The 12635-nt window shown below is 32.3% G+C and overlaps 1 protein-coding gene across 2 annotated transcripts; it reads left to right on the top strand.

Moving 5' to 3' along the window:
• The first annotated feature begins 7125 nt into the window (after positions 1 to 7125).
• LOC108202470 (uncharacterized protein At1g10890) lies at positions 7126 to 12364 on the top strand. 2 transcript variants are annotated; one of them, XM_017370863.2, is made up of 4 exons: positions 7126 to 7414; positions 9097 to 9309; positions 11403 to 11622; positions 11850 to 12364. In XM_017370863.2, exons 1-4 carry the CDS (start codon positions 7287 to 7289, stop codon positions 12114 to 12116), a joined length of 828 nt encoding a protein of 275 aa, XP_017226352.1. In that variant the 5' UTR covers positions 7126 to 7286; the 3' UTR covers positions 12117 to 12364. The 2 variants fall into 2 exon arrangements, with proteins under 2 accessions (XP_017226352.1, XP_017226353.1); XM_017370864.2 differs by having other exon boundaries at positions 7128 to 8977.
• The last annotated feature ends 271 nt before the right edge of the window (positions 12365 to 12635 follow it).

The raw sequence follows: 12635 nt of genomic DNA, 5'->3' as shown, positions 1-12635 counted from the left end.
TCACCAAACTAAAAATCAAATTAAATTACATCATGAAAGTTGAATTAGTTCATCTACATCTCGCATGTAGCTAGTCGTGTCCTCCTCGTCTAAATCAACATCCGGGAAATTCGGCACAAAGCACTCATTCTCAAGTTCCACTTCCACGGATCCCTCATTTTCTTCATCATTGTCCTCATAATTTCAACCAGTATGGAGAAACTAAAACTGTTGTGGAATGCCTCTCTAACAACATTATTTCTGAAAGCAACTATTGTTAAGAAGGATTATTAACAACACCACGTTTAATAGAAAACGTTGTTGGTTCTGGGTGTTGCACAACAGTTTTTTCAACGTAAACCATCGTGTTCAGCACTATCACACAACGGTGCGCACCGTTGTCTGATACGCACATCAGACGGCGTCTCGGTAGACAACGGTTTTCCGTGGTCTCAGACAACGGGCAAAAACCGTTGTGTGATGCTGAATCTGTTGTAGTGACGGTTTGTGTCTACCTCTCGGAAAACACCTCTATGGTATCCACACGAGCACCGACGGATGGACGTACTAGCCTCCTTCTCGACGATCGGAACCTCTCTTTGCGGCTAGGGTTTTTCTCACAAAAACGTAATGACCTCCTTCACCATCATTATGTATTTATAATGACTGATGAGAAGGCCCGTAACAGCAAAGCCCAACCCTAGTCGGTATATGATTAAATAATAAAACGAAATTCTATTATTTAATTAATAACTAAGTCATACTTAATTATTATGGGCAAAAGCATTCCCTTTAATTCGAATTTATATTATCTTAATTAAGTCTCACTTAATTATAATAAAATTCAAATAATCATCGGTTAATTTAAATGAATAATTTAAATTAACTTATTCCATTATGTGCTCTATTTGTGTGACCCTATAGGCTATCATTTAATTGGCAATAATTTTATTCTCTAATAAAATTATAAACAATGAGCGATATCTAGTAATACATCATTGTTACCCAATTAAACAATAATTAAATCGTGATTAGATAAAACCTTTCGTGAATAATGTTTTTCGTGTAATATGATCCCTTTAACCATACATATTATAGATTAAACTCGAGGCATGTATTTAGTCATCCTCTTCAATATTTAATCCGGGTTTACTTGATCCATGTGTAGACTATCAAGACAAATCATTATTTGAGCATGGCCATGCATTTATAGTCTCACTCAATCAAGAGGCCAATAATATCTCTCCTATTTATAGGAGGGTTAAATCCTTTATCTATCATTCATATTTCTCCTATTCATATTTGAGCATGGCCATGTATTGTTACTTCTGTTTTCTTTTGTGTACAATACTTAGTTTCTGAATTATCCATAGGACTAGCAGTTTCTTTGTGGTAAGGATGTAACAGTATATCAAATTAACTTAACTTTCTGTGGTTTGTAATGGAATTCTGTGTTGAAGTCGTTGAATGTTATATTTAGTTAATGATTTTAAGTTTAAGATTGTGGCAAGTTTATAATATTTGTTAATAATCCCCCTCCCTAATGTTCAAACAGGAGGTACCAAAAAAAAAGGCAGAATTTGTTTATAAATTGCCATATAAAAGCGACCGGAAGAAATCATGGTCGCTTATCAAATTCCACCGATATTGGTAGAATTTAATATATTTAGGCGGGAGATTCAAATTTTCATCAAAAAATAGAAGTGAAATTATTAATCTAAAATTGAACAAAAGCGACCGAAAAAACGGTCGCTTTTATATAAAAGCGACCGGAAGTGATAAAAGCGACCCCCTTAGAAGCTACCACCTGTTTGCGGTGGCTTTTAATCAAAAGCGACCACTTACGGTCGCTTTTAGCTAAAAGCGACCGCATTTAGGTGGTCGCTTTTAGTGATTTTTCTTGTAGTGTGATATACCCGATGTCCACTTTTATCATCACCCGGTCAAAGGTAACTTTTAATGTAGTCAAAGTATATTAATCCTCGCATAGAAATATAATGATTTGAAGTCAAAGGATCTTTACACCATTATCACTGTGAGTCTTTCTTATGACTTTATTAAACATGAAGATTCTCACTGTGGGTCTGTCCAGTACCATGTACTCTTACATGTACCTATGTATTGACTTTAGTATCCCCATACTTATAACCAATGAGATGTGGTTATCTTGTCAAACAACATACTAGTCTATCTATGTATTATTATCGTCCTATATAATAATACTCGACTAGGGACCTTTAAGAATATGATGTATTATATAATCTCAAGTTCAAGTCATGTACTTAAACTATATAATGTGTATCATGATTCTAAGGACATTTATTATGCTAACAAAATATCGCAATAATTTAGATCATAATAAATACATTTATTGACTGAACAACTGACATAAATGTTTAAGTGACATTATTTGACTTTCACGGAGATTGAGAAAAAGGTAGTAAAAAAAGAGTAAATTTAGTTGGAAAGTAGGTAAAGTGGTGGAACATATCAAAATTTAATAATAGATTTGAGATACTGGAGGTAAGTGATGAGTGTAATAGTGTTTATTTAATAAAAAAAAGTATAAAATAGAGAAGTAATGGGTGTAATAGTGAAAAGTAGTGTTTAAAAATAGTAAGTACAATAAGTTTATTATTTTAGAAATGTCCCAAAAAGGAATAAGGGTCATATAAATTGGGACGGAGGGAATAATACTTATTATTACTATTAATGCTATTAGGTTGCAAATATTACATTTTTCATATTACAATATTTTGTCAAAAAATAAAATGTAATAGTTACGCTCGAAACAATATGATGACACACGGATATTATTTAAAACATAATACAAACTCAAGGCCGGTACAAGAACAATATGATGACACATGAATATTATTTAAAACATAGTAAAAACTAGAGGCTCGTGCCTCGCACGGGCTTTTATGCTAGTTTAATAGTATATATCAAATAAGAAAATTAACTCAACCAAAAATATTATTCAAAATTTTCAACACACGTTTATCTCATTATCTCGATCATTCTCTAGGAAAAACTTCGCCCGTACTTCACTCATTTGCTTGCTTACACTAAGTTTGAAGGTTGAGCTGCATTTTGATGCTCAAGTGAAAATTTTAAAGAATATTTTTTGTTGAGTTAGTTGTCTTATTTAATATATACTATTAAATAAATAGATATTTGTATTTAACCATGACATTACATAACTCAAGGTTTAGAGTGTTATTTTATTTAAATCAATTTTTATGAAACATATAAAATCATCATTAATCTACTATCTTACTAATTATATTTGAAAAGAGTTTCCTTATGACCAAATATTATAAAATTCCAAAATAAATCATAATATTATATTCAAAATAATTGGCTTACTATATATCAAACTCGTTGAATACTTAAGCCATGAGTATGATACATGAAATTGTATAGAGTTAGTCCCAAAATGGTATAGAGTTAGGCCCTACACAATATATTTAGGCCTTAATGGTTTAGAGTTCTACCTAATATAGTTAAGCCCAAAATGTATAGAGATAGGCCATACACAATTTGGACTTCCCCAAGAGGCCTTTTGCAACATAACTCTAATCTCTTATATATAATCCCTCGTTGTAAAAGGGTTGGCCGCACAACCACCCCCTCTATTTTGTAAGTGTAGTTCTGTCATTATATATTCTTCGGAGTGTATGATATAATCAATAAGAAAATTTCATCACCTTTAAATTACAAATTTCAATTATATTCAAAGATTTTGTAATAAGATCTTCTCCAATGATATGATTTCTTCTCCAATAAAATATTGGTCCCCACAGAAGGGATTAAAGTATTATAAATTTACATCCTGATCAAGTTGTTATGCCACCGGTATATCAACTTTGTGGTTGTGTTATTTCGAGTAAAACAAAAGTCAATTGAACCTGCACCTTCACTACCCCCACACTCAATCCGTCCCTGCATGTTAATTTTGTACACATATTTTTTTAACAGAAATTCTTGAACTGAGATGATATTAACTGTCTCATACATCTTTAATTCGAGTACCATACTCCATTAACTAGCAAGCTTGAGATTAAGTTATCCTTACCTCTCCTGACTGTGACTTTGTGGTCTCCATGTCCGAACCTCCTATTATATACTTATATATAATAAGCATAAGGGAGATAATTTGGTTGCATGGTCCTCCTACTAAAAAAGCTTATCATCCGTTGGATCGTATACAAAACAAATAACCACCGTTAGATTAAAACAAGATTCTATTCTATCTTGTAAGGCAACTGATATGTACTTGGATATATATTTATGATTCCTTTTCTTAATCCAAAACAAACTCTACTTTTCACATGTTTATGATTTTTTTTAATCCTAAATATCCTTTTTTAATCCAAAACAAATTCTTCTTTTCACATGTTTATGAATTTTTTTAATCCAAAATAAATATTTTCTACCAGTTTTCATTGTAGAAGCATATAAAATCACACCGTCAGAAAATTATTTTTCTCTAATATATTTTCTTAAACAACATATTAAACAAAAATAATATGATGCACAGTATTAAAATTAAGGGTTAATTATCTAATTGGGTACTCACTTCACACCAATATATCTTCCGGGGCACTCTCGAATTTTCGGTCTCATTTGAAACACCGTTTTCAGAAATTGTATCAGTCTAAAAATAAAACGTTAAATTCGAAAACAAATCGACAGTTTAAGAATTGTTACCCATGGGGCTTTAACACAGTAGGCTATATAGATTATGTAGATACAATTAATTGAATTTCCGCGTCCAGAAAATGGGTAAAATTGATGGTGGAAGAGATGGGTTATAAAGAACACTAATTATCCATATATAGTCATGTTTTGGACCCAGAAATTCAATCAATCGTACCTACATAATCTCTATAACCTACTGTGTTAAATTTGCATGAGTAACAATTCTCAAACTGTCGATTTGGTTTTGAATTTAACTTTTTACTTTTAAGACTGATATAATTTCTGAAAATAGTGTTTCGAATGAGACCACAAATTCGAGAGTGCCCCGCATGATATATTGGTGTGAAGTGAGAGCCCAATCAGATAATTAACCCCTAAAACTAACAAGCCGAATTTATGTGAGGAACAAACACAAAAACTTTGTGTTGATCCAAAACAATTTATGCAAGAAGCATGATTATGATTTCTTTTCTTAATTCAAAACAAACTATCTTTACCAATTCTAATTTTAGAACCATAAAATATTTAGAAAAATAATTAATCACATTAAGTATCATAATTCTAATATAAAATACATTTATAAATATAATCTAATAGAAATTGGTGTCACATGTATAGAACTCTGCTACAGAAATACATATCAACAAAAAAATTAAGAGAAAGACATGAAATTATCGTAATAGAAGCTGATATTACTTACAAATCTCTCCCATACAATTATAAATTAACCAAAAATATTATATATAGCAGAATCTTCAACATTCGGGAAAAAAAAATCAAAATCTTTCAAATTTAAAACTGACCAAGGTTTTGGACATAAATCACTCTACATCAGGCTCACTAATTTCTCCTCTCATCTTTGTAAAAATCATTTTGTAAAATTTTGTTAATATCTATATTAGAGTGATAAAAAACAAGTATACGATTTCATGAAATATATTTCAAAAATACATAAAATATTAACAAAGAGCTGATCATAATACATGATGTTGCGAAAAATATAACAACGCTACTAAACAAGCACGATGACAAAGGGCAAAAATTAAGACGTGACCAAAAGGACGAGATAAGGGGTTAGCACTGCACAAATAGTTCCGCCTAAAAAAAGAATATAACTTCCTATTTTTTATTTAATTTAAAATTATGGTTTATATTAGTAAATAATTTTTTTATCATTTTAAATATACTAAAAGAAATTATAAAATAATTAAAAAGATCTCGTGCATTGCACGGACTATAAGCTAGTTATATATTAATCATGTATTTTAAATCATCTATTATAAAATCCTATATCATTAATATATTTAAATAATTTAGTAATAATATTTTATAAAGGATCACTCGAGGATAAATAAATTGGGTTAATTATCAAACTCATCACTGAAGTGGACAAATGGTATCAAACTCATCACTGATCTCTACGGGGTCTCAAGTGGCTCACTAAAGTCGCTTTATGGTATCAAACTCATCATTGCCGTGAAAAAACCTAACGGAAGTTTAGACGGAATGATACATTGGCGGTTGACGTGGCACGTTAATAAAAAAGACCGGAAAAAACAAATGAAAGAAAATAAAAAAGAAAATGTAGAAAATAGAAAGAAAGAAAGAAAGTAAACAAGAGTAAAACATATGTCAACAGTAGCTACATATCTTCAAAGATTCAATAGTAGAAGGAGGATGCATTGCAGCAAATGTGGGGAAAGTGGTCATCGAAAGAACAAATGTCAGAAAAATATGATTATGGGACTGCTGGACAATTTTAACATTTTAATTCTAGGTTCACTGATATTTCTTGAACTTGTTTTCATTCGGTTAACATTTTAATTAATTAAGCTTGCACAATATTTGTTTTTGGATCCATCTTTTATTTAACCTTTAAACATTATGTGTTGTTTTTGGAAATTCAAACAATGTATGCTGCTTCATATGTTAAATTTACATATATTTTTATTTTCATGTTTTTGTTTGGTACAAGAAATTCCAAAAGAAAATTTAAAAATATTTTTTTGCCAACAATAATAATTATAATTATTAAAAGAGAAAACATTTCAATATTATTCAAAAATAATTATAATCTAATAAAAAACATAAAAGTTAATCTTAATTGTTTAGTTAATTATATATTAAAATTTAGTTCCATGCATTTATTTAGATAATTATATCCTAAAATTAATTTAGTAAAAAGATTGCATACTTTATTTCCATGAAAACTTATGTGGCATGCCACATGTCAAACCCTACAGTCAATGTGTCATTCCGTCTAAACATCAGTTAGTTTTTTTAACGGCATTGATAAGTTTGATACTATTAAGCGACTTTAGTGAGTCACTTGAGATCCCGTCAGTGATGAGTTTGATACCATTTGTCCACTTTGATAATTAACCCTAAATAAATTCCTCCGATTCATGAATCAATAAAAACTTTTATATTTAATATTTAAGTACTATTTTTTCGATCTCTCTTCCCAATCTCTGTCTCTCTCTCAATCTCTCTCAAAAAGAGACCAGAAACCCAATTACCACAAGCTTTGTTCCGCAGCCTCCGTTCCTCATCCTCCCATCAAAACACGCGCGCGCGCGCACACGCATAATCAAGGTGAGTAGATGGGTAGAGACAGAGACTTGTCAAGGTCACCGTCGTACAGACGGAAATACTCACGGTCTCCGTCGCCGGTGGGTCGTCGCCGGAGCAGCCGGAGAGACAGGAGCAGATCTCGTTATTCTTATAGCAGGTGATACCCTTTACTTTACTCTCTCTTTTTTCCTCGACTCTCGTTTCGTATCGTATAATAAGTTGTGTTCACATGTGTAATATAAAAATTAGTAATCATGGTATTACTTAGTACAGATGTCTTAAGGTTTCTGTATTATAATGAGACCAGTTTGGTCGTAGAGGATTGCGGAATAGATGATCATGTATGCGGGTATTCGGATAGGTTTAGTTTTAGTTTGTAAAGGGTGCTTTGTGATTTTTAATAATCGAGTACTAATAATATTGTATTTAAGTATCTTATATGTTATATTGTAGCTCATTGGTATGAGAGATAAGAAAGATTGATAAGAGCTTGGGTTTTGCTGAATTTATATTAGTTTGTTAAATTTTTCGAGTGGGTGCTAATAGATTTATTCTTTTGGTTGTTTGGGTCTGAATGAATTGACCAAGAATTTGTAAATATATAATTTTGCTACTATGAATGTAATCTCTGTAACTTATTAACAAGAGGTTGGTACATCCTAACTCACTTAAATAGTAAGAAAGATGGATAAAAGCTTCGATATTTTCTCCAATTATATATATCTTTTAGTTCTTAAAGTTGGTGGTACTAGATTCATATTTTAACACGCTTATGTGTTGGGCAGTAAGAAGAGTTTGTGTGTCTGTTTGGTACATTTTTGAATATAGCTAAAGTTATCTTTTTGTCTGTTTTACCTAATTTATTTTTTCCCCTTGTACTAAGCCCTCGCCTCTACCCCCTAGCCCCTGGAGGTATGTACCCGACCTATGTATTGTAACAACGTCATGGTAGAAGTATATAGTATATTCCATATATCTGTATTAAGGCTTCAGTGAAATCAGTACTTCATTTAGCTGGATACACATTGATAAGTAAATTATTTAATTTTTCATGGAGTATTTAATATTCAGATCGATTGTATATGTATTTGCTATGGGTAACGTGTCTACTTGTCTTGGAAATATTATTGCTTCTTTGAGTATTCTTTGGCATTGATGAATTTTAACACGTGGTTAACAATCAAACACAATCGCATTCAGATTATATGCAGTAATGTAATATATGCTCATAATATTGACTTCTTTGTTCAAGTTGTCCTAGCAGATGGGTTCGATATTCAAAGTTGTGTACCTTGCTTATTGCCTCATGATATGTTGCTGGCGTGAGGGTGTCACTAGCATCTTGATAATCTTCATGCTTACCGTTGATGAACTTCATGCTTTATTCAAGTTTTTTTTTTCCAATGTGTTCCCAATGTAACATTATGCCGCTCAAGTTTAAGTAACACTGTATGTGATGTCTGATTAGCGGGAGATTATAACAGTGAATGAATATTTTGGAAGATTCCAGCTAACCTGTCTAAGAACGTTTCAAATGTAAATTGGATAAGCTAGGACATGTAAATATTTTTTTAATAGGATATAAAGAAATCAGTTGCTTCCCTTTCTCTGGGAAGTGAGCAGGTGATGGGTGCCGAGGGTGTCTTTTCGTTGATTATCAAATTAGCGGTTTCTTGTGATAAAAGATGGAGCACACAGTTTATTCTTAGCAATATATGAGGTAACTGTACATGCTTTTATAATTATTGGGCTAGATGCTGGGATGGGCTGGTATGCTACTCTATGGTCTCTTCATGCTGTGTGTGGAAGTTGTTCTGACTCTTTATTGTTATTATACAGACGAAAAAGTCGATCAATATCACCACGGCGCCGCAAAAGTCGTTCCCCTACTCCAAGGCGTCGCAGGAGTCGTTCTGCCACTCCAAGGCGTTATAAAAGACAACGAAGTATATCTACATCGTTGTCTCCTATAAAAAGGTCACCCAGTACTGGGTCATTAGAGCTCAAAAATGTAACTGAAAAGTCAAAAAAAGATGAAGAAGAGAAGAGAAGGTATATAAAACATTCTCATTGTCACACTTTATTATTATGGTCATTTCACTTTTTACATTCTTTGACAATGATAAACTTTTTTTCTGAAGTCACGATTTTGTCATCCTCTTTTTTTTTTGGTGTGATTGTACTCATTAATATAACTTTTTTCTGTTGTGCTTCTACAAAGTTTTTAACAAATGGTTTTGTAAATTAATTCAAGCAGTTGTTCTTCATCACTGGTTAGTTAATGGTTTATTTGTTTCTACTAGAAGATGCTTACAATATGCATTGTAGAACTTAGGTGTTCTGTTAATGATTGATGTGGTAATTGCTATGGTAGTGAGCAATTAGGCATGAGGTACTGCTGGCTTAATATATAATACTCTAATAACTTGATCTTGTATGCTGGCCAGAAATTTTATCATCTATTATATTCTGTCAGAAGTTTATTAAGATTTTTCTCTTACTGTTGCGTTCATTTTGACTTTTTAATTGGGATAAAGTTTGAACTCTTTATTGGTTTCAGTTAATGATCAGGATATGATGTACTGCTTAAAAGACTTAGATTTTAGTATTAGTTGATAGAATATGGGAAAGATGTTTCCTGCCACAGTTTTGTGGTAAACAATAGGAAGTAGAAGAAAGAGAATATTTAAAATATCTCCTAGCTGTATTGTATATGTTAGCTAAAAGCACTTTGGTGGAGATGCATTGTGATATTAGCCTAGACAATCACCGTATGAAATCGCTTACTTTTGCGTTGAGAACATATATATATTAAACTAGAATAAATTAGGCAAATTACTTTCTCTTCCTAAATAGTAAATAGGTTATTTTTTTCTGCTACATCTTGCTTAATGCATTGTAAAAGTGCTTTTTAAAATGATGATAGGTACGTTGTATTGCTGACTTCAACTTGCCTCTTTAAGTTATGCTTTACTTTATCTTTTCTGCTGCCCAGCAAGTTTGTTGTCTCTGATGCACTGTCAGGAATTTATAATTTTTTTTTATTATCTTGCATTCATGTATATAGATATTGAATCAGTGATTCTGAATGATTTAGAAACAGCATGTTTTTGCTTTCTTATTTGTTTAGGGCTTGAAGATATGATTTACTGCCCAAATGATATAAATTTGATTAGCAGCTAATAAAATTATGCTTGCTTTGTAGTTGAAAGGTTATTTGATTTATCCTGATCACTGATTAATTAAATATTTGTACTTCTATATTACCTTCCCACTTTTCCTTTGTCTTGATTTATATGTAAATTTCATCAGTTATATTTCCCTGTACTTTCATCTGTAATGTTTCTGAATTTTGAGCATTTCTTACACATTCAACTGACACTTTCGTGGTCCCAAAGGCTGCTCATTTTTGTGACACCTGTAATCCTATATGGTACACTGAAAGAAAGAGAATAAGTTAAACTAGTGGCTGTAACTTGTATAAGCTTATGGTCCTTGGTGGAGACGGTATTGTGATATTGGGTTAGACAGGCATGGTATAGAAGCATTTACTCTTTTTTTAAGTTTGAAATCAAGTCGGCAAATATCAAGCTTTTGATAATATTAAATTCGGGATTAACTGACCGGAGTTGGAATGCTACTGATACATGACAAGATATATACTTACAGTGGTGGATAGCAGTGCATTAGTAGTTGCTTCTATGCCTGAGGGATGGTTTTTGCTTTTGTCATAAAGTTGTGGTTTAGAGACCGAACTACCTGGTAATCAATGTTAAAAAATGCCACAGTTTACTTGACACTCTTCTCCACAGGCTTTTGAAGGAAGATACTACTATAGTTCAACTTGAAATACTTGATGAACAAATTGGGTGCATTTTTTCTACTGTTGATCAGTTTTCAAACTCAATTCTTTGGCTCAGGAATGTGTTAGAGGTATTCCTGAAAGGCATAAGCATATCTATAATGCCTTTGTCGACTTGAAGGTTAGTTTGTCGCTAGTTAGAATTAATGAAGAGAGTACAAATGGTGGTTATAAATTGTCTTCAAGCAAAAAGCCGTACATGGCTGATGGCTGCGAAGAAAGCACTGGCTCCCTCATTTGATTAGTGGCAGCTTTTGTGTTAATTTTGTGTTTCTTCTATCAGGCGCCAGCAGGAGGCAGAATTAAAATTGCTGGAAGAAGAAACTGCAAAGAGAGTGGAGGAAGCAATTCGGAAGAAAGTTGAAGAAAGCTTGAATTCTGAGGAGATTCAGATGGAAATAAAAACAAGACTGGTCGAGGGTCGGAAGAAGTTAATAGATGAGGTTGCAGCTCAACTTGAGAAAGAGAAGGAAGCTGCTGTTGTCGAGGCTAAAAGAAAAGAGGCAAGTGTTTGCTACTTTGAGAGGCTTTTATAATTGTCAGACTGCAATTATTTTTCAAAATCTAGTTATATTTCCGCCAAAGAAACGGAGTCCAAGTAGTTTTTATTGAAAGCATATTGATTGTTTTTGCTTTTGATGTGCTGGCACAAATTTAGCGATTACAAGAATTGTGAGGCAATGATTCTGCAAGTGTGTTTGAATGACTATAGCCTTATTTCTGTGTTCAGGAAAAAATGCGAAAAGAGAAAGAAGAGCTGGAAAGGATGATTGAGGAGAACCGCAGGAGGGTGGAAGAAGCTCAAAGAAGAGAAGCCTTAGAGCAACAACGGAGGGAGGAAGAACGTTACAGAGAGTTGGAAGAGCTTCAAAGACAAAAAGAAGAGGCTCTGCGAAGGAAGAAACAACAAGAAGAGGAGGAAAAGTCAAACCAAATGAAGTTGTTGGGCAAGAACAAGTCACGACCAAAGTTGTCCTTCGCATTAGGTTTGAAATGATCAAGATTTATGAACTTTTTTATCAATATATCATTGACATATGGCTACCTTTCTTGTAATCAGACATGTTTGTTGTGGAAACACTGAAAAGTGTTTCCAGATTTGCTTATTTTTGCTGCTGGTGTAATATCAAGTAGGGTAAGACATGTTTTTGCTTTGAGTTGGTTTCATATTGTCTGTTAGAAGGGGGAAGACATGTTTTGAGTTGATATTCTCTTAGTAATTTATTAGGTTGATTTTTTGTTGCATGTAAAGTGTAAACTGTCGTAGAATGATATGCCCTGCTTGGATAAACTCGAAATCTTTACTCAACTTAAAAGAATAAATGAAAAGTAAAACATTTGAAGTTAACCGTCTTTCTAGGTAAATATATAGTTTTTAATTTAGTAATTTTTAAGAATGTAATAAAAAAGTAAAGTTGATTGTTATTTATCTCGTCAAATGTTATTACTTTTATTATATAACCAAATCTAGATAGATAGATTATTTAAAACTATATCTTTTAGCTTTAAATTTTAG

Source organism: Daucus carota, chromosome 9, assembly GCF_001625215.2.
Source record: "Daucus carota subsp. sativus chromosome 9, DH1 v3.0, whole genome shotgun sequence".
NCBI classification, from domain to species: Eukaryota; Viridiplantae; Streptophyta; class Magnoliopsida; order Apiales; family Apiaceae; genus Daucus; species Daucus carota.
The sequence above is the reverse complement of the archived record's forward strand: the minus strand, read 5'-3'. Positions and strand labels throughout refer to the sequence as shown.